The following is a 25,283-nucleotide window of genomic DNA, read 5'->3' on the forward strand; positions in this document are numbered from 1 at the left end:
TGGACAAATAGTTGAAAACGGAGGCTGAAATGTTAGAGAGGAAGTGGTAAGAAGGACAAACAGAAGTCTTAAATTTAAATCAGCTGTAGTTCACTAAGGAATAATTAAGTTTCATATACAGATTTTAACTTCCTAGGGGAGAGGCCACTTTACTACTGCACTGCTAACCACACCTTATGCAATCAACAAGAACTGTAGAAAGAATCTAATTTTGCAAACAATAGGCAATAATAGGTATGTTTGCTCAGCTAGTTACTGCTGTAGTAGAGGTAATACCTGCTATGATAAGAAACAAGATCCTTTCTTTTTTGTTGATTTTTTAAAATCCAAGTTATTATATAGAACTGTCACCTCTAAAAAGGTTTAGACATAGTTGAACTACTTTATCAAGTTTAAGCTACTTAAAAGTAACATAATAAAGTATATTCAGTATGGTATAAATATTTAACTAGCAGCAAAATTCAGCAAACCTTCCTATCAACCAGTCTGCTTGTTATTAACAGGGGTTACCCATGGCTGATGACAAAGACTGCTTAAAAAGGTATTGGTTTCTTACAGCTTTGCTGTGCTAAATGAAATTAAAAGTAAACCTAAACTGTTTCAGAAAGGAGTCAAGTAAAATACAGCAGTCATTGCAGTTTATCAAAAATCTATTCTGCTTTCACCTGCATAAGAAGTCCCTTCCTCAAACCTCCCGGAGAGCCAGGAGCAGATGAATGATACCAGTTCCATTTTCCAGTTTGGTTTTTGGCAAATATAGTGGCTGAAATTGGAGAATTCAGTCACTTTGAACTGCATTCCAATTTAAAGGCAAATTTATCCTTTTTATATCATGCATTAATGCAATGCTTTTTTCAAAAACACTTACAGGATTGGCAAAAACTATTAAATCTAGATATTAATTTCAGTGACAATAGGAGCTGATTTGCAGCCACTTTGAGTTGAGATAGATCGTTGCTATTTGTGATGTTTACTTTTTTTTTTTAATAGAATTAGTTTCCATTCATTAGAAAGAAATGCAAATATGCAACATGCATACAGCATATATGCTGCACGCAAATGGTTGTGACCTGAATACACGGAGCCCACAGCAGCGACGCTGCAGAGCTGGATTGCTGACTAGCAGCATTTCCCCTAGCTTAAAAAAAAAATCAATTCTATTTTTTTTAAACAGATGAAACTGAGCATCATGTACATGATGATGCAGTGTATGCGGATCTCATGTTTTCCTGTCTGTGACAAAGACTGACAAATAAATAATTACGTACGTTGAACCAGGTAGCAGGGCTCTAGAATTGGAAGACATTTCCTCCTCTACAGAGAGCTTAGTATCAAGGATTCTCTTTTTGCAGCAAATACTGGAAAAGTTTTAGAAAGGTTTTTTTCGGAAGACCGATAAGAAAAAGTTAGTCACGTTCATACGCAGGTCTGCCTTGGGACAGGTCTGCCAAACACTGAGCACAGCCTGCGTATCAAGTGGCTCCATGCATATCCTCTCCAGAAATGCAACAGCTGCACTTCTCCTTCACTTTCCTAGAAAAAAAATAATCACTAAACAAAATACTTTCAGTATAATGCTAAAACAGCTGCTAACATTATTAGGGTGCAGCATTTAGCAATGCTGCTATCGTTATAGCTACCAGGTTCTCAAAACAATTTCTCCCCCAGCTTTTTACCTAGAAGGTTGTTGGTTGTTTTTTTTGTTTGTTTGGTTTTTTTAAAAAAAAGAGACCGTGTATGAACATCCATGGTTTTCCTTTCTGAAGATAAGGAGGAAACAATTACTGCCCTTTACGCACTGGTTACACTCTCCTCCGCTTGTCAGACACATCCCAGTGTATCAACAAAATTAAATTATGGAGACATTAGTATCAAGCTGGACAATTATGGCAAGAAACCCCCTCTTCAGCCATACATCTTTTCAAATGAATGTCACTGCCATCCACAAGCATGCACGTGTTAAAGCATGTGCAGACCAGCGCCTTCTCCCTCCTAACGACGTGTGAGAACGTATGGCAAATATTAAAGGCAATGAAAGGAGCTGGCTGTATCAGAACAGCCAAATACAAAATGTAAAATATACTTGGGGGGACAAATTAATAATTGCTTTATGAATAGTTTAAGTCACACAAATACTGAAAAAATGTAATAAAATTTGTGGTTTTTTTCAGAGTCTGCAGTTATTATCTAATTTTCCTTTGAGCTACTAAATAAATAAATGGGATCAACCAAGTAAGAATTCAGAAAAGTTACTATAATGAAAAAAATATCCATCTTCTACACGGCTCCCATGTTGTTCTATCAGTTTATTCAAAGCCTGTGGCTACACATGCGTACCTGACAACCCAGGGAGATCTCTTGGTTGAATGTGCTACAGTCCAAAGAAGTTTATTCTACACTTTTCAGTAGTTCACTTTGACTGGCATTGCTTTAAAAGGTGAAAGCGTTTTGCTTTTCCTGTTTTTGAGGAAGGCATTTTTCCCCAACACACAGAAAATAACCCAAATGTAACCCGCAGGCACTGGGGCTGCAGGGAGGCGAGCACACCTCGCACACTGCCCTTCGCTGAGGTTCACTCTGAGACACCTCAGGGACTGCCACAGGTGGCTCTTTCACTTGCACTTTAACAGCGCTTGCAGTGACAGAGCTTGAATGAGCACACACATTTTGAAAATTAAGATTGATATCATGTTTTAACACAATTTCAAAATAAAAATCGCTTTCGGAGCAGCAGCACTGAATGTAAGCCAAGTGCACGTTATGGCCAGGACGCAGCCCGGTACTGTAAATGAAATACACACCAGCTCACAAGGCTGTAGGTTTATTTATTTTTATTTATTCTTTAATAGAAAGTGAGAGAGAAAAAAGAAAACTGCTGCCCTGTTAAATCAACCTTGATCACTGTGCAAACTAAACCTCCCGAATCCACTGCTTGCCACCTCCAAGCCATGTAAGACAGCTGAAATAACTGTTTCAGAGTTTGTTGCTTGTCTTACGAGTTTTTCTTATCTCAGCTAGGTAGAATGATATCAAATAGCTCAATATAAGGAATTTCTCATTCTGTTTTGGATATCATAATTTGCACATCATTAATAAGTAATTCTGCAATATGGAAATTAAAGACAAAATAACCAAGAGCTAACAAACTAACTGGCCAGTGTGGGAGTTGAGCATGCAAACAAAGAGCTCATTACTCCGCGCTACTCCTAGGAAGGCCAACTTGCAAAGAAGCTTCAGTTGTTCACCATACCAGTCATTTGTACGTTCACTTCCCAGAAAGCCTAAAAAGGGGCCTTCTGCTCCCATACATTTCCTTTGTTTTGAGGCAGTGAACAAAATTACATTCACAACGAAGAGATTGAATAATTCAAGTTTCTTTCTGAAAACAAAAAGCAGGCAGTGGCAGAAGGGATGCAACACGCATGTGGCACGAATGCATGCTGCCAAGAATCACAGGCTAGTTAAGCATGAGACTCAGGGAACACATAGCAGAGCATCCCCATCAGCAAATCAGCGCATTCTTTTTCTTTCCAATAACAAGCTATTGTATAAAGAAAATTTATTACCTCCTGAATTGCCAGCTAAGGCAGTGACATATATTTCTACATCTTATTATCTTGTGAAGTCAAACAAGGCATTCAGCCTTTTAAAAAATGTCTGAAACGGAGAAAAAAAACACTACTTGGCATTGAGGGAGTCTTGTCTTTGGCTAAAACTCACGCGGAGCCAATCTTGAAATCCTTGCTCAGTCTTTCCAAAGAGATCCTTCCATACAACAGGGATTACCCAATCTTCCCAAAGAAGCAGTTCCTCATGACGTCTGTTTTTGATTGCAGCTAGAGTGCAAAGCAAGTCATTTCCCAGACTGGAAAGCTCAAGATTGCAAATTAATGCAAATAAACTGGAGATATTTGGGGCTTTACAAGTCTTCCTGCCACCTGTGCACAAACAGCCAGGACTAGCAAAGGGCCATTAAAGGACTTGCCTTTTTCTAGCCTGCATCCTATGCGATCCACTACGGTATTTCAGGGAACAATTAAGCATCAAAAACCCCACCACACATAGTGTGGTCCAAGTCATTTATAAGCCTACTATGTGGAATATACCTCTTTATTGAATTTGTTAATTTATGTAACGTGTCGTGTTTTTTATAAGAATTTTCTGTGTTAATTTGTTTGTTCACAGAACTACTGGACACAGGAGAACAATTTCAGAACAAAACCAGAAGGATAAAGGATACTATGTGCAAAATTTCCAGCATCAACCCTTGCATTGCCAAAGGCTTTACAGGTAAAAAACAGAACTTACAAAGTGGCTGCAAACCTGCTTTCAACACCTCACATGCCAAACTTGGGGTTCTACATTTCTTCTTCTTGTATTACTGATGTAAAGTCAAAAACTTTCCAAAAAGAGTTTAGTTTCAAATCAGTATCAATCCACTATTTAGAAACAAAACAAAAAAAGAAGGAAAAAAAAAGGAAAAAAAGGAAAAAAAGAAAGAAAGAAAAGAGACTTATGAAGAAGTCTGAAAACAAGACCGACCTATACCCTGGGTGAGATTGGATGGGTTAAGTGTCTCTGGCACTATTTGTCTTCACTATTGACAGACACTGTCACACAACCCACCACACGATGCCTGTCTCTGAATGGCGAAGCTAGAATGCAAGTTAAGTGTATTAATAGAGAAAAAAAACTAGCATCCCAGCAAATATAATAAAGCAATCCAATTCACCAGTTATTAAAAAACACTCAGATTCAAGATAGGTAGGTTAATTTAATTTACATTAAGCCCAACAGTGTAAATTCCCCTTACATTCACATGCTGAACCAAGCAGTGCATTGTAATTTGGGTGAATACATCAATCTGTTTTTATTACCAATGACATCCATTGTTAAATTAGCACCAAGTTCAGGTATCTCAGCAGAACCTCTGGGAGCAGCTCGGACCCAGCAGTCCCGTTTAGCTCGGAGCCAGGCAAGGCAGAACTCTAGGCCCCCTCAGCTGCTCTCTGCAAGCTCTCACCTGTCTGTCCCTCAGCTCCCTCCACAGCCCACTGCCCTAAAAGAGTGACTGGACAATGATATCACGACTGATGGGTCCAACAAAGAACGCTTCAGGTTAGGAAATGGCCTCTCTTGTTCTTTAGGTCCATGGCTGTTTTTTTCCTAACAACTTAAGAACTCCTCTTGGCTTTCAGGAAGTCTTCGATGCCGGTACTGCAAGTGCCCAAACAGGAGGACATTGGGGTTGTTCTCCTTTTACCCTTTTTCTTACTTTTTTTTTTTTTTTCATTATTTATTAAAGAACAAGAAATTCTCCTGTCACAAGCATCTCTCGAGCCTTTTTGGCGTAAGGATAGGAGCCACTCAGTGTAAGAATTTGCCATCCAAAATTTCTCAGAACAATAGAACAGCTTGTGTCTGAGTCAGTATTCTGGAAAAATGGGGCTTGCAGGCTCTGTAAGACTCAGGAAGACTGAAAACAAACTTTAATTAGAAAAAAAAGAAGATCTGGGATACATCTATGCAGCCCTCACATGCAGTTAGCAGCAGGCTGTGCTCCACGCAGAGCAGCAGACGTGCTCAGTGTGCGCACAGCCCAACAGGACTGCAGGGCTTTAACTGAAGTCACAGGGAACACACCTAAAAGGTTTCCATGAAACGGAAACGATCAGAGAAACCTCCTTCCTCAGCATTCCCCAGGGATGAACGCTCACCCATGGTGATGAAGGAGCCTCCCCCAGCCCCTGTGGCAGCCCCTCGGGGCCCGCGGGCTGCTGAAAACAAACTGGTTGGGAGGCAGCAGTGCCGACAACCAGAGCGGCCGGGGCACTGCAGCAGGACAGGGCACTATTAGAGCATTATGGTCTGGCTCAGATTCATTCCCCAAGAAAGAAGCGTTTGGCACGAGCGAGACAAGCGCGCGGCGGCCGGCCGGCCCTGGAAGACGTCCTCCAGGAGGTGACAGGAAGGCGCTTCCAGCCGCGACGGGGTGGGAAGGGGAAGGGAACGGCCTACAAAGAAATGGAAGTTTTTACAGTCATTGGAGATCGACTACAAAGAGGAATCTTTCTTTTCCTGATCATTTGTTTACATCGTGTAATTATAAGCCCAGGAAAACAGAATTCGTAGTGGCACTCGTAGCCCCTTTGAAATTTCTGGTAATTATTTCTGTATCAACAGGAAAAACTGACTAATGACACTAGGAAGGATGACAAACCAAGAAAATATTTTCATTAAAAATAAAAATTAAGAAGCCTAACTGTTCAAAAACAAAACATCTTCATTTTGAAGCTGTATTAGAATATTTAGCTTGGAAATGATGTAAAAAGCTTTATCTTCGTAGGGGAAAATGAGCCATATCCTTAGCACTTGGTCTCGACCCTGCAGGTAATCCAAATATTTTTGATCCATTTTGCTACAGTAGCGATCTAGAAGCAAAGCTTTATTTTCATAATTAAAATGAACAGAAACACTCATAACAAGTATTTCAATTACAGATCTTTGACCAAAAAGCAAATTCCATTTGGGACAAGTAGTTTGTCCCTTTAGTTAAAAAAGGTACAAAACTGGGAAAAAAAAGGTAAAATTTCATTATTTAGTATTTTCCTAGGGTACAAACCTAAGACAGAAAAATTCAGTTCGTAACAGATTAACTGTATCTAAATGTGAAGAATGCAAAAAGTGTTCAGTAAACACATTTCAACAGCAAAAAATCTTTTCCCCTTTTGTTATACCGCCACCACTCTTTGTGAATTCAATTTCAGATAAGAACTGGAAAATGTCAGAATGGAAACGACACAGGAAATAATATCCTGAAGAGCAGTACAAAAATATGGAAGGATATATTTGCCTCTGGTAAATGGAGAGCAGCATAAGAGATCATCAACAAGCTGAAGCAGCTCATTCCAAAACTCTGCTACAGAAAGAAGGAGCAGATGATAAGAAGATGCGACAGTTTTCTTCACTGAGGCTCTGAAGGTTTGAGCATTCTTGTCACTGGAAATAAAAGATGAATATGCAACACTTTTTTTAAAGTACATGGCTGAAAATGCTTTGGAATCATCCCCAAAAGACAAGAACAAGGTGTTGACCTACTAACTAGAAAGACACCTTTGAGGAAGGACTTGAATTAGCGGTTTGAATTTTAAGCATTTGAAGCACTTGTTCAGTGTGTCCTGATCAGCGGGGGGGGGGGGGGAAAATCATTCAGCCTTTACAAGCAACTGAAAAGAATCAGGCATCCCTCCTTACAACTGGAGCTTAAAATCCTGTGCAGAAGGCATTATTAAAGCCTCAGCCATGCTTATTTCATGTAAGAAGTCTCCAGCCACAGCTTACAATGGTATTTCTCAACAGGACACCTTCATGTAGTTCAGGAGTCTGTAAGATGATTCATATTTAATGTGTTCATGGAACTGCACCAGGCAAAGTCCTCTTTTTCCTGTCCCCTGAACAAAGACATTTGTAATGTAAACAGCAAGCAGAGAGAACAGTTTCTAGGAGTAAAACCAAATCCTTTCCCTCCTCTCCACTTTCCAGAAGTATAACAGAATTAAAGCTTGAGATAGCAGCTTAGGTTGCGAACATCACAGCTCAAAATCCTAGAGTTCTATTAAATTATACTTGCCTGGTTGTTATTCAGAGGGTGGGTAATAGCCCCTTTGTCTGGATTAATGAATATGAGATACACATTTATTAACAAGTTAATGAATCCAATCAGCAACATTCCATTTTAATACTTGTAAAGATGTTCTGTAAATTGCAAGACATTTCAAAATGTAAGAACTAGAAGTCTGCCCCTGCAAGGCCATCACAGCTTAAAAACAGCCCATCCTGGTCCTCCAAAAAAACTAAGAAGTTAACTGCAGCAATATATTTATCTCTCAACCATGATGGTATTTTTATGGAACAAAACCCCACAGCAAAGCACCTGACAGAAAAGCCTCAAGTATGTTGAATTTCAGCCAGACACTACCTTATTCTGTGTCCTGGGAAGCAGAGAACAAACTGTGTTAACTCTTATAGGAGTAGTTAAAAAAAAAGCAAGTGCTTCATTACTTAATATCAGTCCCTCTAAGGTAATCCTCTCATTATGAAGAGTAAGCATATGTGTTATTGACTTGTAGATACACTGTGCCAGCAGCATTTCAAATTAGCCCTTCCTTTAAAAGTGAGAGTAAGTGAGATTACCTACAACGCTACGGAGGCTGAACTAGCATTTCCAACAAAAAAGTGAAGTTCCGGAGCAAGTAAAAGCTGACAAAACCCACCAACAAATAAAAGATTAAACAAGGGGGAGATTTCAGAACAAACTGGTTTACACCACAGGAGCATTGCTTGCCAAAGCCATTTTTCTTCCTCACCCTCTCAACCTGTGCAGTCAACTAACTGAAAACATTAAGGACTTGAAATAGACAAACGAATTGTCTAATCTCAGTCTTTAACATTAAATTTAAAGTATATGTTGTCCTGTACAGACATATAAATATCCACGGGCTGATTTTCCTCTTGCTCGGTTTGGAGCGCAGCCTGCAGTCCTGCTTTCCAGGTAAACGCTTCTCTAAGATGCACTATTTTCTTTCAAGTGCGTGGTGGAGGAGAGGAAAACAAACCACGAAGACACTACACCAAAACTATCTGCTATCACTCCCTGGTAGAGCCTGCCTAGAGCCACGGGGAGCCAGGCAGCCGCTTCCCTCTCCAAGCAGCAGCCACGCTGCTTTGGGCCGGGGCTTATCTCTGCCTCCATGTGTACACAGCGCAACTGGCTGTGGAATTATCCTGGTCATCACAATTATATGTTTATAAGAGACCAAGATTCAATTGTTCTTGCCCTCACTGTAGTGGAAAGTGACATAACCAATGAAAACAAACTAGGCTTTGCTCTGTTTTCATACCATTTTTTTTTAACAGCTTGGAGAACCGTCGTTTCTTGCACACCTAATACTTCGGATCCAAGTTTTCGTGGCACCCAGACCCTTAACTGTCTCCTCACAACGCTCGTGGAAGGCCTCCACAGCCCCAGCTCTGCAAACAGAACCCCTCATGAACTGACAGGCGCTGGGAGAAGCTCTGAGGCCCCACCTCGTCTGGCTGCTCCTTCCTCCCCCTGCAGCGCTCCCTGCCCCAGGGCACCACGAGCATTCCTGCAGGCTGGCCGTGAGCCAAGCAGCCTGCACCTGGAGCAGGTCCTTCGCTGCGCAGCACTCAAAGCCCTCTTCTCTGGCAGGACTGCCAGCCTGAAGTCTTTGTGAACCCACAATCTCTGACGCTGAGAAGTGTTCTTGATTGAGTGTCTCCCCATTCCAGTGTTTGCAAAGAAATCTCTACGCTATTTTTTGGTACTTTTTCATTAAAGAAAATCTTGCTGCAGCTTAGCCCAAACACAGCTAACACATTCTTAGTTTTTTAGAAGGAACCAGACTGGCTGTTAGCAGACACTAAATACCTGCAGGAAACAGACATTTAGTTCCATTCATCTCGAGTGTTTAATTTCCTCTGTTAGATACAGAATTAATTAGCAGTTTGCGTCCATCTGTGGATTTAGAGTGTAACAGGGTTTGTGGTTTTTTTGTTTCTTTGTTTTTGTTTGTTTTGTTTATAAGATCTAGGTTTCTACAGGATTTGGTCACTGCTGTATCTTTGAACAAAACCAATCATTAAATATGTTGATTTTAGAAATACATGCCCCAAATATTTTTGAATAAGTGATACAAACGTATCAAATCCTTTCAACATTATTAATAAAAACATAAAAACATCATTTTTTCCCCAATGTAGCAACTGAAATTCCACTGCACACAGTTAAATCCACAGGTTCTCTCAGAAGAGGTCTGGCAAAACATGAATGGTGAGCAGTGCTGTAAAGTTTCTCCAACAAGTCTAATAATATCGTTTTAGTTCTGACCGGGATTCCTGTGCCATGCAAATCTGGGAAACATTCTTACACAAATATTTAATGCACATGAGCTCAGAGGAAAAGAAACAATGCAGCTATTAGAATCCTCTCCTTAAATATATACATTTTAATCAAGCAATAACTTAAGACCAAATCAGGAAGTGGAACATGACCTTGTAAGAAACACGGGGATCCAATTATGCAAAAAAAAAAAAAACAAAAAAAAAACCCCTCATCCAGTGAAGAAAGATGCATCGATCAGTTTTCCTTTTTTCCTCATCGCATAGATGTTTAGTAATCTATAGAGGTTACTGACAAGAATTCCAGATGCAAACCAGCACTAAGACTAACCTCACAAATGAGAGCTTTGCCCTTAAATCCAGACTTTATTTTCAATGAAGACCAATGACAGAGTCTTTAGACTAAAGTCTAGAACATGACTAGGAGTAAGCTGGAGCAGAAAACAAAGACAAAAAGGTCATGTCTCATTTTTATACGCTCTCAGAAAGATAACCAATTTCTCAGTTTTACATATGTGCCACCCTGACTAACGTATTACATTCTCACGCACGTGTAAATTTTGTAATACATTACAGCAGAGCTGTGCTGGAACAGAGTTTAAATACTAAGCTTTCTCAGGCCTCTGAAAAGAAAGCATGAACTCTCTTCCTCCCTACAGCTCGAAAACCTTCACGGCCCAAGATGTAATCTCCCATTTTTTATGCTTGTTAGAATTGTTACACAGTCGGTCAGCATTCTGACTCAGTTCCAAACAGGTATGTATACCCCTGAAGCCAGAATGCACTCTAGGAATTAACAGGCCTGTGCTGAGAGTAATAACAGAACAGCAAAACAGATAACTTGTTTCTTATAGATACATCCTCCCTGAAATACAGTAACCAGTAATTTAGAAGAGCTGGTAGTTTAGATCACCTAGTTTAGCTTGATTTATACTACCTAAATTCTCCTAGAATGAACTTGGCTACTTCTCCACCAACTTTTTACAATCAAAACTTTGCCAGCACTGTTCATGTTGGCCAGAACGTTACAAACCTTAACAAAGCACTGAATAAATGAGAATGCTTACCAGCAGCGACTACAGCTGGAGGAGGCGAACCTGCCTCGCCACCGCTTGTTTGGCTCATGGATGCTACAGATGTTTCTCTGGAAGGTGGTAACTGCAGCTCCTTTGGGAGAAGGTCATAGACAGATTCTGTTGAACAAACGGAAAACAAAAAGGAAAAGGGTTTATTAAGAAAAAATCATGCTCTGTAAGAGAGAAGAAATACTGGTTTTGTCTAAAAACATATGACCTACGACGTGACGTTCTCAGAACTTTCCTAAAAAGTTACATTAGGTACTCAGAGACCCTAACGTTATGGAATAAAGTTATTTCAGAAGACAAACCACGGAAACACGGAGATACACGTTCTCAAGAGTGAAACAAAAACACCAATTTGTTCAAACAAAGAAATAATTCATGACCTTCCACAGAAGCTGTACTCATTTCGAATGACAGAGCTGACGGCATATACCAAGAACCACGTGAGAACCAAAGACAAACCCGCTGCCAGAGCCCAACCTGTGCAACTGCATTTCAAAGAGACTCCCCTAGCACCATCACCTGCACAACATTTACAAAGCCCTCCCAGGAAAGCATCAGCTCCTTACCTAAGATCCCTTATTTCCACTTTTCTTGCCTTACGCTTTTTGATGAAGTGCCACAGGCACCCCTAGGCAAGCAGCCTGCTCAGAAGCTGCTGGCCCCACCCGGCATTCACAGCAGCTCTCTGACCCCTGAGAGGGGATTTGTGACTCGGGTCGCAGAGCCGCAGGGTGCAGCAGCCCAGGCACACGGGCTGGCAGCAGGTCACCTGGGCAGGGCTCTGCACGAACACCTCCCAGGGCATCGTTAGGTTACCTGAGATAATTACAGCCACGGGCACGCAGCTCTGAGCGCACCTCTTCAAGGGGACCCATGGAAGATGCACGGCTGCCTTAAACGCCCAAGGCAGGGATGCAAACAACCCAGCTGAACAGACAGCTCTGCACCACGGAACTCTAGGAAAATCCCTTATAAATATTATTTGCGTGCCTGAGACAGGTATGGAAAGCTCAAGGCAGATTTTTAATGTCACTGTCGCTCAGCTTCCCAGCTGGGCAGTAAAACTTAGCAGCAAGTGTCATTCCCACCAACCTGCTTCCGTCCAAAAAGCATCAGTGACACAGCCTGGCTGCATACTTTGTGAACCACAAAATCCCAGCAGCTTTCAGAGACAACGTCTACTTATTTCCACGCTGAAAGGCCCCTATAAGCTCGGCCACTGGCACTGCTGTCAATGCGTCAAAAACGTCTCCAAATAGAACGTGGCATTTGGAAACCACAAGGTGTGTGCTGCTCTATTTCCTGCTCAATTACAAGTTTTCTTCAAGACGAGCATCTTGATTCAGGAGGCTGATGAAGTAATGAGGTAGGACTGAGCCTTAGGGTTTGGCTTTGTGTTTTTTGTGTGTGTTTTACATATTTACTTCTCAAAAGTGACAAAGGTTCGGTCAAATCTGCCTCTTTAAAGGGATGCTCAGATCCAAACTTCCTAAAATGTGTTGTTTCTCAAGGAACTGGTAATTATATCTACCACAAGCACAGGCACGATCCCTGTGAATAACCCTATCGACACGATAAGGAGAGGGAGGGCAGGAGGAGCAAGCATTAGAACCGAAGCACATTCCCCCAGACCATCACAAGCCAAACCCTGCTGTGCCTGCACCGTGCGGCCAGCCCCATCCTGAGGCACTGGGGGATGGCACCCAGCGCCAGGCGAGCAGCCGCCCTAAGCCCAGCCCGTGGAAAACGTCCCAGGTTGTCTTGCAGAGGGCACGGGCTAACACACACCCCCAGTGACCCAGGCTATAGGAACTGCCGCTCCCAAACCTTCCTCAGGGATCCGAGTTGTGCCGGTGCCTTTAAGAAAGCTTGCCACATCAAACCTGCTCTGAGCTGATCAGACTTCAAATGAAACTTTGTGTTTTCACCTAAACACAGGCCAATGTTTATATACGCTGCGCTATAAATAGCATTAAAGCAAAAACTGACAAATTCCAGAAAGATTAGAGTTGCTGCAAGGAAACCGACTCTTCCCAGAGGATACAGCTTCTCTCCGTGCCTGCTGTCGCTCCCAAATAGCTGAGTCCCTTCCCCATTGCTCAGCTCACCTCCATCACCGCTTTGGGGTTTCTGTTTGGTTTTACACACACACACTCTCCTGCTAGAACTTTGCATTTATTCACATGGAAAACATCCACAAAAAGAAAAAGCTGTTGTTATCTAAACCCTGTATTGCTTTTGAAGGAAAGAAAAAAAAATAAATTAGCATCATTACATATTTCTATCTAACTAGCAGGAAAAATATGTAAACAAAATTCCTGTCCTCAGCAGCCACTGCGGTGAATAAAGGAGTCAGGATTCAGGCAGCTGACAGCACAAGTGCCTTGTAATGTATTGCTTCTTTTGAATCCCCTTGAAGAACATATCTGTTGATGCTGAGCTCCATTTACACCCAACATTCTCCTTAAATACACTTTCTTTCTCCATATAGGAAAAAAGGAATCTCTTTTTCAGGATTATTGTTATCATGAGGTATAAACAGGATCCACACATGAGCAGAATAAAGCTAACAAATGCTCGGCAGCAGCCAAGAGGCTCATGCTCAGCTCCCCCACACAAACCCTCACCAGTTTCTGTGCCACGCATCCGTGCCATCAGCTATCGCACGCCCTCCTCGCAGGGAGCTTCCAAATCTCGCACCATCCCTCCAAATGCCTGGCTGGACTAGCTGGGTGAGCCCAGGCCTCGCAAATCCCGGTACTGAAATCAAGGACACCCGGGGAAGGGCAGATTTACAAAAAAGACCTCTAAGTGTCAAGTTTCTTCAACTGCCCTTTATCCGATTATGCTGCCAGCGTAATCTCTCCGATCAGCTGCCTGTAACTTTGATGTGCCTGCCAGTTACGCTGCCAGGTCAGAAAACTGCATTTCACGTGGCTGTACCGACCAGCACAGCCCCACACACCGAGCCAGCACCCCATGCAGCAAAGTTTGACACCTGGGGAGCACAAGGTTCTGCCAGCGTGCTGCTTGAAACTGCACAAAGCACTCAGAGTCGAAATATTAATGAAAACCAATTAAAGCAATACAGTAGCAGAGATGCTCAGCACCAGCACAGCAGGGCCAGGAGCAGCAGCAGCAGCCCGGACACGAGGCAGGGCCACCAGCAGCACTCACCCGGTGCCATGCACTGCTGGACCTGCAGCACCTGGGGAGCTGCACACCGCTGAGACCGGGTCGCTCCGTGCTCAGCTTCACACTGGAATGGAGACAGACATTGTCACTTCAACTGGATGGGAGGTGGGGAGAGGAAAGCGAAGGAGTTTCCCCAGGACAGCCAATGGAAGCAGCTGCAAACCATCAGCTCAGCACTAAGGCAGCAAACCCAAGGCGCAGCGCCCGCGCTCCCTCACTCGCGGTGCTCGCAGGACTTCCCTGCAGCTCCCCACGCTGAGCGGCCCCAGTGATTCCCAGCTGCAGCCAGGCAGGAATCTCAGCTGTCCAGCCTCAGAGCTGAGAGCTCCAGCAACCTGGTGCCCCGTTAGCTCTCCCTGTGCCGGGACTGGTTCACGAAGCTGCCGCAGGGTGCGTGGAGCCGGGGCGTTTTCCACGGGTCGTGGCGGTGCTTGGCCCTTAGGCGCACATCCTGGAAATCTCTCCCCACTCCTCCGGCCTCCTGAACAACAGCAAAGATAATCCCTGTGTTTTAATAAGCTCTCCGCACCGAGCGGCCGCCCACTTGATCCCCAGCGCTGTTAGTCTCCTCAGCATGCTCTAATACCCACACAGCCTTGGCTGCTTCTTCCCAGGCCATTTCCTTGCCGCAGCACATGACAGTCACACCAGAGATTAGCCAAAACCTTGGTGCACCCTCCTCATCAGCTGGCAGCATGCTAGCAGAAACGCCTTCTCTGGACGTGCTCCAAGCTGATCAGACAGCAAATAGGCAAAAACAGCTACTTATAAGGAACTACATTTATAAAAAAAAGCAATTAGAAGCACACGAACCTGCAATAGCTTCAGCTACGCGGGCTGTGAGAAAAGTACAACAGAGCACATGTACTCTGCCAATGAAAGAGACCCTAGAAAGAAAAAGTGGTGTCCATACTCTACCACGTTCCCAGGTAGGCATAAAAAATCAGGTTCACAGTGCCTGTGTGTGCATACAGATCCTGCAACTCCAGCAGTTCATGTTAAAGTGAGAGCTTTAAAGCCACGGGCCTGGCACTCCTCACTCGGAAGGCTGCTGTGATTTCATACAGCTACACGTGCAAGTCAGGGGCTTCTGGATCCTTTTGGAAAAGGCACTGAACCCCAAATGTATTCTACACCTGAAAAACCAAGGCCTCTGATTCTGTCTGAGGACGCTATGCATTTTCTTTTATTTTTAAACACAAAGTTTGGCTCTACCCAGCAGCCCAGAGCCTAGGCCCAACAATACGGTGCGGTGGCTGAGCGCACTGGATGCCAACAGCTCCGCCACAATAGCTCCGCTCACAAAGGGTTTCAAAGAATGACGGAGGGGTGGGAGAGGTCCAGCAGCCCGAAATGCTCAGCGCACAAGCACAGCCTGGCTTTGTTGCCAAACGTTGGCGTCCTGTGACCCTCACGGACTCGCTGTGCACAAAGCCCGGGTGTGGGAGCACTTCCAAGGCAGCGTGCGGGCTGTCAGGAAGAACCCGCAGGAGCCATCCGATTGCCCCATTCTCTGCCCACCCCCAGCCCCCTCCAGACACCCACCAAGGGCACCAGGAGAGGGGCTCTGAGCGAGTTCGTTACGGCAGTGTGGGATGATGGCTGGATGGCAGGAGCACCCTGGAGCTCCATGGAGGCACTGGGGGTCTGCGGAGGGTGGTGAAGGGGGACGGCACTGCCGCACCAAGGCAGGACAGAGGCAGGATCAGGATCACAGGATCAGCCTGTGACCACAAAGGACTGGTGTGTTCCTATTTTTTTTGTTGTTTCTCCTAACATCCTACCAACTGGCCTTGATGCACACCCCTTGGAGCACCCTATAAGCCATCGGTCTGACCCTCCCGCTCCGGCACTCCCCACAGTGGGACGCAGGCAGTGTCCTGGCCCCGTGTTCAGCCCATGAGCACCGCCCCGTCACACCTCGCAGCACCGGGATGAGCCAGGATGAGCCGCAGGCCCCCGCTCACGCTGCGGAGAGCAGCCAGGCCGCCCGCCAGCGCTCCTCTCGCTGGCAGAACTGGATTGCTACAGCAACAGTGGCAGGTTTTCAAAGAAACGGCAGTGTATACAAGGATGTTTTACACAGCCAAACATAAAATCTTCCTTCCAGTCCCCTCTGGCTTCAGACAAAAGAAGCGAACCCTAAATCAACATGATTCATGAGCACGCAGGGAAAGGCAGATGCCATCACTCTGCCTGCCCTAGAAAACTTTGATTACAAAGTTTGTGCTGCTGCAACCCCACTCCCAAGTCGCAGCTGAGGCTCTGTGCTGATGATGCAGCACTGGACGCTGTAAAGTCCAAACCCTGCCTGCAAACATCGCTGTTCCAACACAGAAATGCACCACGAGTGTTAGCAACGAGGAGAGAAGAGCTTGCTGAGGGACGCACACGTCTATTTTAAACAACGATGATCAGTAATACATTATTAACCTGCAAAGTCATTAACTTTTTATCACAACAGCAGGATCATTGCCTCTCGTATTTAAAAATAAAAGAAATCTGAAAAGTTTTTCCTTCCTTTTTTTTTTTTTTTTTATTTTTAAAGAAGCAAGAATTCGTACCAAAATGCTGCTATTAGAAGGGTAATCTTGCAACCAACCCATAACCGAGCACAACTCGGTTACTGCAGAACGCCACCAACCTCCAGAAAAGCTGTTAATATTCACGATTCTGCACAGCAGGGTAGGGTTGAGAAATTAATCCCTTTAAAGTTGAATTTCAGCAACTGACAAAGGCATGTGTTAGCTGAACTCTATTTATGGCATCCATCCAAATATCAAATAAAGCTTTCCTGGCTGTGTTTCAGTCATCCCCATTCACAGCTCAAAGAGGACTTTATAAATGCAGACAGACAGCATAAATCCTGGGTCTTGTTTGCATCCAATTTTACAAATCTCAGAGAGAGAACGACTTTATTTACTGAGCGTCACTTCAAGAACCGGACCGGTAATGACTTACTGAAGCATCTGCCCCATGCAGTTGTAAATTCCAGAGCAAACCCCAAGAACTCCAAGAAACCAATAAAGCACCACGAGGGACAAGGCAGAGAACCGAGGAACAACAGAACCCCAAGTCCTTGAACGCTGTGGGGCACCGCTCCACAAACCCCTTAAACCTCTCAGCCACGGCTGAAAGACTTGGTTACACACGAGGAGTGCTTAAAGGTGCACATCTTGCATAGCCCAGAATGGGAAGAAAAAAAAAAAAAAAACACCTGTTGGCAATACCTTAAAGAGTTAGAAGAAAGCAGTCCAGCGCTGCCATGGTTTGATCCTCCAGCACACTGGAAGCTGAGCTGCGCTTACCCTTAGGAAAGGCTCCGAACATGCCAGGTGTGACAATTCAATGAGCAATTCAAACAACTCCATTTTGCCATGTAACAACTATAGAAAATTCTGTAACAAGGACATTTCTTTATTTGGGATTCTACACTAAACTGAATTTTAAAGCTAATTGGTTTTCTCCCGTCTTCACACTCTGTCACCACCCTGACATTCTCAAATGCTCAAACCCACCAACACACGATGTCCAAAGAACAAAGATCAGCCCTATCTATCTATCACCCACTTTAAAACGCTGCTATTGTTTCAAAATCAAAATTCCCTGGAAACACAGAGGTGCTCCCGCCAGCGATGCCAGTCCTGTAGGTGCCACACGGCACCTGAACCAGAATCACAGAGCAGCAGAATAGAATACCCCGAGCTGGAGGGGACCCACCAGGATCACCGAGTCCCACTCCAGGCTCCCCTCAGGAGTACCCAAATCCCAGCCCGTGTATGAGAGCAGTGTCCAAACGCCCCAAACTCCAGCAGCTCGGTGCCGTGCCCCCTGCCCTGGGGGCACACCGACCACCTCAAGCCCACAAACCACACAAGAGGTTCCTGTATCTCACCAGCTTCCCCTGCCTATTGCAAGATCCCATGTGAGGGGGTAAAACTGCCCCAGTGCTGAAGGACACGAAGCAAAGGGAGGCCACCTGGATGCTGCCTCGGTGCCCAAGGCGCCTCGAACACGGCACAGCTGGGCCACCCCCTCAGCGCAATGACAGTGCGCCGCTGTGGGCTGCTCTGAACGTGCTCGGGCTGGAACAGGAAAACAGGAAAAATGAAAAAAAAGATTGGGCACAAAATCCTTCCTAGTGAGCTGGAATGCTGCAGCAGACTCACGTGTTGAAGAGGATCCGTACGAAGCACGCCCTGCAGAGCACGAGGTCCCAGGGCTCCCTCCTGGCCCTGCGCTGTCCGAGGAGCAGCGCTGCTGATGTGCACCAGCGAGAGGCACACCAAACCCCCAGGCTGTGTTTGTGACCAACACAGCACCTGGAAGGAGCTCCTCACAGAAACCCAGATGCCAGTTGTTTGTAAAATCAGGTATGGAAAGCGTTAAGCAAGTTCTTCTCCAAACATGTTCGCAGATCACTCTCAGGAGACCAGTAGGAACCGAAGCCAAATATTTAATGGCAAAACGTGGATGAAAAGTTATTTTCTGTACTGCAGAGCTAAAAATCCCAATGGAATCAGAGGGAGAACAGCAGTGAAAGAATGAGTGGAGTAACTGGTCTGGAATTGCCAAGTCACATAAAACACAAGGATGGTGATACCAAATCACACTGAGTATTGATTAGGCCATCTCTCTTCTCTGACAGCAGCAAGCTGCAAAGTAAAGCTCACAAGAAAGTTTTTTTTTTCCACCAGGAAGTTTAGAACAGAATAGCTTCCAGGTTCTAACAACCAGCTACAGACTGGTCCCTGGCTTATGGGCTGCCCTGAGCGGCTGCATCCCCTACAAACCTAACAGCACTCCCGACTCATTCATACTTTTTCTACCCAGAGCATTTATCAGCTGTTTCTATAATCAAACAGCATACCAAAATATAGGCCTATCTTGTTTTAAACTGCTGCCGGGTCATTGCACTGGGTGTCTTTTATCTCTGAAGCCATGAAAAGTAACAAATAGGCACTGCCTGTCTGTCTGCAGTGTCCTGTCCGTGGCTTTCAGGCTCTTCTCCCACCCACTCCTCTCAATTCTCCTTCAGTTCTGTACGCGCAGCACTGGGGACGCTCAGGCTTGACGTGTATTGAAGGCAAGGCACCGTAACAGAGGGTAAGCCCGCTGAGGGTTAGAGGTCATGGGGATAATCAGCCAGCACGCTGATAATGATCCTGTCCGGACCGATATAGCATCCCTGTCAAAAGCTGCTGGGGACTCCTCATGTCTGTGCCCCAGCACGCTTACAGCACGGTGTGACAGCCCTCAGCAAGCACAGCACACCCGCGTTGTACCTCACATCTCCCCCATCAGTTAACGGGCCTCTCCCTCCCCAAATTCCACAAGGGGAACCTCGCTCTCAGAGCTTCTTCAGCAGGTAATTAGTAGCCCACTACACTAAGCGGCTGCTTCAAACTCCCAGTGCTTCAACTTGCTTTCATCCATGCCTGAAAGCTTAATTCAGTAAAAATAAAGCCCCACAGATTCCCTGGCTCAGGGGCAGAGAGGTAATCTTACCAAATGAATTCTTTTGCTATTGTACTAATGTGCTGGCATACCTGCACGACGAGCAGTTCTGCATTTTACCCTGAACAATCTAATCCCTTCCCTGCTACCACACCTCTAAAAGCACTTTTTTTTTTCCTCCTTAAGTGAGAGCACAGAACTTAAAAGTACTGAGGCTTGAGCTGAATCCTTTCAGGCCACAAAATAATAAATAAATAAATAAAAAGATCTCCCCACCCAATTAAAAAGCAATTCCACTCCAGGCACGGCTCAAGTTTCAAGGAGCGGCAGGTGGCTCTGGCTGCAACTCAGATGCCCTAGAAGAAAAACAAAAGTTTGATACCCGGATGAAATCTGCAGACGGGCAAAGGAAGGGCCCTGACCACGCTCACTCAAATATACTTACAGACCAGATCTATTGATTTATTTTTAACCCGTGAGGCTGGTCAGACACTGCCACAGGTTGCCCAGAGCAGTGGCAGAGTCTCCACCCGCAGAGATGCTCAGACCCAGGCACAGAGAGGTCCTGCTGCTGCTGCTGCACCCAGACCCAACTGCACACACCAAGGCAGGGGCTGCCCGGTGCAATCTCTGCCACCACCGCCAGCAGCACGCGGATGGGAGCGGAGCAGAACCTCAATGGGACGGGTTGGCACGCACAACTTACATCTCCCTGCCCTGTTTTACAAAGCAGCCTGCACAGCCACCATCAGTTAACAGCCGTGCGAGTGATGGTGTTCCCCCACGCGCAAGGAAGCAAACAGCCAGCAGTTACTGCAGACCACTGCTCTCCAGCTTATTCTTTTCCCATCACTCCGGAGTGCTGCTATCAAAACTTACAGATTCTGCTGCTCAGCAAATCTGCACAAAGAAGTCAGGCCTGCAAAGCATGAGGCTGAAGCAGCTGGCCTGGAGGTGTCCGTGTGCCTGAACCGGAGTGAAGCTCCCCCACACAGAAACTTTTCATTCCTGTCTTTAAGCCTCTTTCTTCTCTGTGGGCTTCCCCTTGCTGGGCGTTAGGATCTTTGTTTGCTCACCAAACAGCCTGAACTTTACCACAACTCAAATCTGCTTTTAACAACAGAACTTTGTGTTACTTCGGCATTTTGCATTTGCTTTACAAGCTCTGTAAGATGATCGGAAATCCCTCCCAACTGTTTACAAAACAACCGTAAAGCCTTTCCAACTGCTGCAGGGACAACAGATCGACAGGGCTGGGAGAGCGATTCTTCAGCGCGTTTCTGTAACCAGAGAAACCTCTCCTCCTCCCAGCCTCGCCGCGATGCTCAGCACCCAGCTCACCAAGAAGCACCCAAGCGAGCCCCGTAGCAGAAGGGACGTGAGGCTCTTGCATTTCAAACACTGCTAGAGCGCCGCGCCTTCTACAAAGAGCAGCCACTGCGGGATTTATGCGCCCAGCACAACCCCGCTGCTAAACACAGCTCAGCTCGACCCGAGCTCATGGCAGTCGGTGCCGAGACAATCGCTGCACTTCGTGATGGGAAAGCCCCAACCGGGCTCAGGATTTTCAACCTCATCGGTTTACTCTTTACATAAACACAGGGAAGATAACACAGGTGATAACTGCACGGAGATGAGCACATACCTTACTTCACCTGCACTTTGGCCACTCATCAATTTCTGCAAGGCTTACCGGCGTATCTGAACTGCAAAGCCAGGCCAGGCTGCTGTCTTGTTTGTAAAAGAAATCATTCCTATTCCCTCGTTTTCTCCAACTCCAAGTAATTTCCACCTATATTTAAGTAATCTGTGCATCAATGTGATCAATCAGACCAAGACTGCATATGACTATGTGAAGTCTGGTAATTGTTTTTATTAATCAACAGACCCCAAGAGTCATCAAATATTCTGTTGAAAGCTTATAAATAAGCCAAGAAAGATCACGTCCCTTATAAAAATTGGATGGTCTTAACCTATGATTTGGGAAACAAAGGACAAAATAAAAGATTCTTGACTATGCTGAGGAGCAACATGCTATAGATTCCCCTCATGAGAGCTTCGATGGATTTCAAATATGCAGGTCCTGGACTGACGGAAGCCCAGAGCTGTTGGAGTAAGCCTGGAGAACGCAGACAGAACTTCCCAGAGCAAAACAAAGCACAAGGGATGCAGGGTGGCACATCGACGCACTGTGTGCAGCCCCCAGAGCCAGCAGCACCCACCGCAAGGAGCAGCTCAGGGGGCAGGGGGAGCCCCACACGGCCCCTGGGCTGGCAGCCTTTGGGCAGCAGGAGGCACACCTCGAGGAGCATCCCCTCCTGCGCAGAGCCGGTTTGGCAGTTCCACCTCGTCTGCTACTTCCCCGGCCGCTAATCCCAGCCCTCGAGATGCCCGGTCTTGTCTCGACACCGCCGCTTGTGCAGCTGCACAGTAAATTAGAGCAGGGGGCAGGACGACGTCAGAAAACCCGATCAAAAGCACAACGCACTCGTTCTAGGTTGGTTTCCCAATCCCATTCAGCTCGCAGACACGAGAAAACAATCGTGCTGGCACAATGTGGAGAACAGCCCATGGGTGGGAACAGGCAGCGGCGCGGGGCTGCTCGCACAGCACCGTCCCCGCACTCTTCGAGTTACGGCACGAGAGATGGGGAATCCACATCCTCCCCGGCCCCAAATCCTGATGTGATCATCCTGCAGCAACACACTCCAGAGCTATGACTTTAAAGCCAAGTAGCTAGAAAGTTTCAAAAGCGAAGCAGAGATCTGCAAGGCTGACAGAGCTTCAGGAACTCTGGCAGAATCCACGTCCAGCTGCCTTACGCCCCAACCCCAGCCGCGTGCAGGCCGTCCCCATCAGCACCACTCGGCACGGTTTGTCTGCCCTGGCACCTTCTGGGAGGTGCAAAAAGAAGCTAAAATCCACATGTTATTTCTATTACCAAACTGCTGGAATTAGCTATAAACTTCAAAACTAAAAGCAGAGCCTTAAGATTTGTGTAAAGCATCTGTTCCACCTCCTGAGATAATTCACTCACTGTCTTGCCGGAGTTACCTCTCGGTTCTAGTAGAAAAAAACCTCGCCAAGCAGCACGTGGCCTGCATCGGCGGCTCGGCGAGCACAAGTAGGCTACAGTCACTGAAGCAGGGAAGGAAACGGAGTTGTGACTGTGTGACGTTTCCAGGGCAAGGGAGCTATTTAGGACACTGCGAACATTTTTCTTGTTGCTTCCAGTTCCAGAAAGTCTCGCAGCTTCACAGTTGCTCAGATATGTGAAGCAAAAACAGAGGGAGGGAGCAGGGGGGCTAAAAACTTCTGATTTCACTTGCTCCAGTGAAAAAAAAACGCACCTTTCAGCACACACGTTACTTTTTAGTTGCTTACAATGAGCGCGTTAAAGCAGCACATTTCATCGGCTCACATTCAGTACCTGACGCTGGCTGAACTGCTTTCATCACATTTTTTCCCTCTGCCCGTTCGTCATGAATAGCTAACTTTGTTGGGCTTGAATGCTGCGTGTGATGCTCGACCACAGAACAACTGGCCTCAAGGTTTTCGGTTTTACGCTCCAGTGATTTTTCTACTCCATTACTAATTTGTATGCACATTTTGGTTGTTTTATTTCAAGAAGGACAGCGCGTTACGTAAAGATGGGAAGGCTGTGATTTCTGGTCATCTCTGGGATCTCACCAGCAGCTCCCATCCTTCTGCAAGGGCTACCAACAATTCACGTTTTAGAAACACCGATGATATTTAGGAAGCTGGATTTTTAGTCCTCAGCACAAGCCAGTTCTTCAGATGCTACGGGGATGAGCCCCGGCAGCAGGCCTGGGCACCAACACTCCGCGTTTATTTTATTTTTAACAGCCGTAACCGGTCAGGTTGCAGAGCCCTGCAATTTGGGCTGTTTCACTATCATTTTCAGCCAACACAAGCTGGCACGGCCGCTGGAGGAGTGGTCCCACCCTTCCCCACGGCCAGTTCTCACATGTCCCGTCCTTGAGTCAGCCTAAGTCATTCATGAGGGCCCACAGCAAACACGGGCAGGAGACTCATCTAGGTCAAAGCACAGCTTCTCTTCCCCTTCTTTTCTGGGGGCGGGGGACGGTGAGAAGGAAGAAGGGCAGAGCAGAGTTAATTTTGATAGCATTGGTTCCCCGGCCCAGCTCACTGCATGGCTACAGAAACGTTGGCACGAGCAGAGCAGCGAGGGAAAAGGGGACGAGAGTGTCTGAGCTCGGCAAGCGTGGATTCGTGCTGGCTGGAACGGCTCACGGAACTACGCAACAGCATAAACCGGGAGAGAAAGTACTTGGATACTCAGAGGAAAATATTCTCTTTCCCAAGGTAAATATAACAGGGAAAAAAAAAATCAGATGAATAATCGGATCAAATTTTAAGTTACTGATGCTCGCTTTGTATTGCTGTTTCACCTCAGTCTATGTGTTTTCTGAAGTTTTGCGGAACATTTTGACAGGAATACGAAAACAAAAATCTGATCTGAAAGGACCACACAAGCGAAAACATTAATGCGTAGTGACAGCATGCCCTGGTGACATAACTCAGCCCCTCCAGGGAACGGGCCAAACGATACCACAAAAATTGTGCTACCATGAGCCACATCTCGAGTCACTGGAGCTGCAAATCTAACTGCAGGTTTTCTCTTTTCTTAAAGAGCAGACAAGCACATTTCAACCCGCACACTGATGTTCTTCTACCTGAGCTCCAACAAACTCAAGTACAAACACCAGAAAGCCTCGGGGCTGCCACAAAGACCCCAACCTCATGGCTTGGCCCACATCCGTGCTCTCATCTCCAACACATGCCAGCGAGCAGCCCCGAGCACACCGGGACAAGAACATCGCTCTGTCACCCCGCTCACACAGCTAGGACCCAGCCAAGAAGTTACTGGCCCCAGTTCAGCTGCAGCTCTGGGAGCACGCTGCCGAGGAGCTCCTCGCACGCCCTCATCACAGATGCATAGTTGTGGCTCCCTCGCGGCGTTCAGGCCTCTCCCTTATCTCATCAGGTGCACCTATGCTCTGATCCAAAGGATAAGTTGACGGGGTAAGTTTATCCAGAGTGTAAGTCCACAGGATAAGTTTATCTGTCTCTATCTATAAAACTAAATAAAAAAGCAACCGAGCGTGTTCTGATTAATCAGATAACCGCTAATACCTTTTCCTAAATCCAGCTAAAGTCGTACAAACATACCTTGCAGCAACGAGAACAGATTAATTATTGCTGTAAAAGCGCATTCATTCATTCTAAATTTCAATTTAAATTAAAATGCATTTCAAATTACCATCTCCTTGATCTCTTGTTATGACAAAACATAAAGAGCAATCCTTGCCTCGGCCTCTTTACGGCCACTCACTGCGCTGTACGCCCCTATCATGCGCCCTCTCGCTCGCACCAGGAGGCTCGTTACAGCCACTCGAAGCCTGGGACGCCCTTCTGCAGACCCCTGCTAGCTCTGACCCCACATCAGCGCTGCCAGAGGGAAAATGCGCTCTTAATCGACCCTTCCGAGCAGCTCTTCCTACCTGACCCAGCCACTCAGCCATCCTGTTAACTAGAAACAAATTACGATTTTTGAGCATTCACAGTAGGAGCGGTGAGCTC

General features: G+C 45.8%; 1 protein-coding gene across 5 annotated transcripts in view; it reads right to left on the minus strand.

Moving 5' to 3' along the window:
• NFAT5 (nuclear factor of activated T cells 5) overlaps positions 1-25,283 on the minus strand; it is a 55,622-nt gene that overhangs the window by 29,001 nt on the left and 1,338 nt on the right. For 4 of the 5 annotated variants that reach the window (XM_072043949.1, XM_072043948.1, XM_072043951.1 and 1 more), the window contains exon 2: positions 10,989-11,114. In XM_072043949.1, coding sequence (XP_071900050.1) covers positions 10,989-11,114 — 126 coding nt within the window. Of the gene's footprint in view, positions 1-10,988; positions 11,115-25,283 lie in introns of those variants that run through there. The other variant, XM_072043952.1, reaches the window with a different exon arrangement.

This window comes from Anas platyrhynchos, chromosome 12 (genome assembly GCF_047663525.1).
Source record: "Anas platyrhynchos isolate ZD024472 breed Pekin duck chromosome 12, IASCAAS_PekinDuck_T2T, whole genome shotgun sequence".
Classification (NCBI taxonomy): Eukaryota; Metazoa; Chordata; class Aves; order Anseriformes; family Anatidae; genus Anas; species Anas platyrhynchos.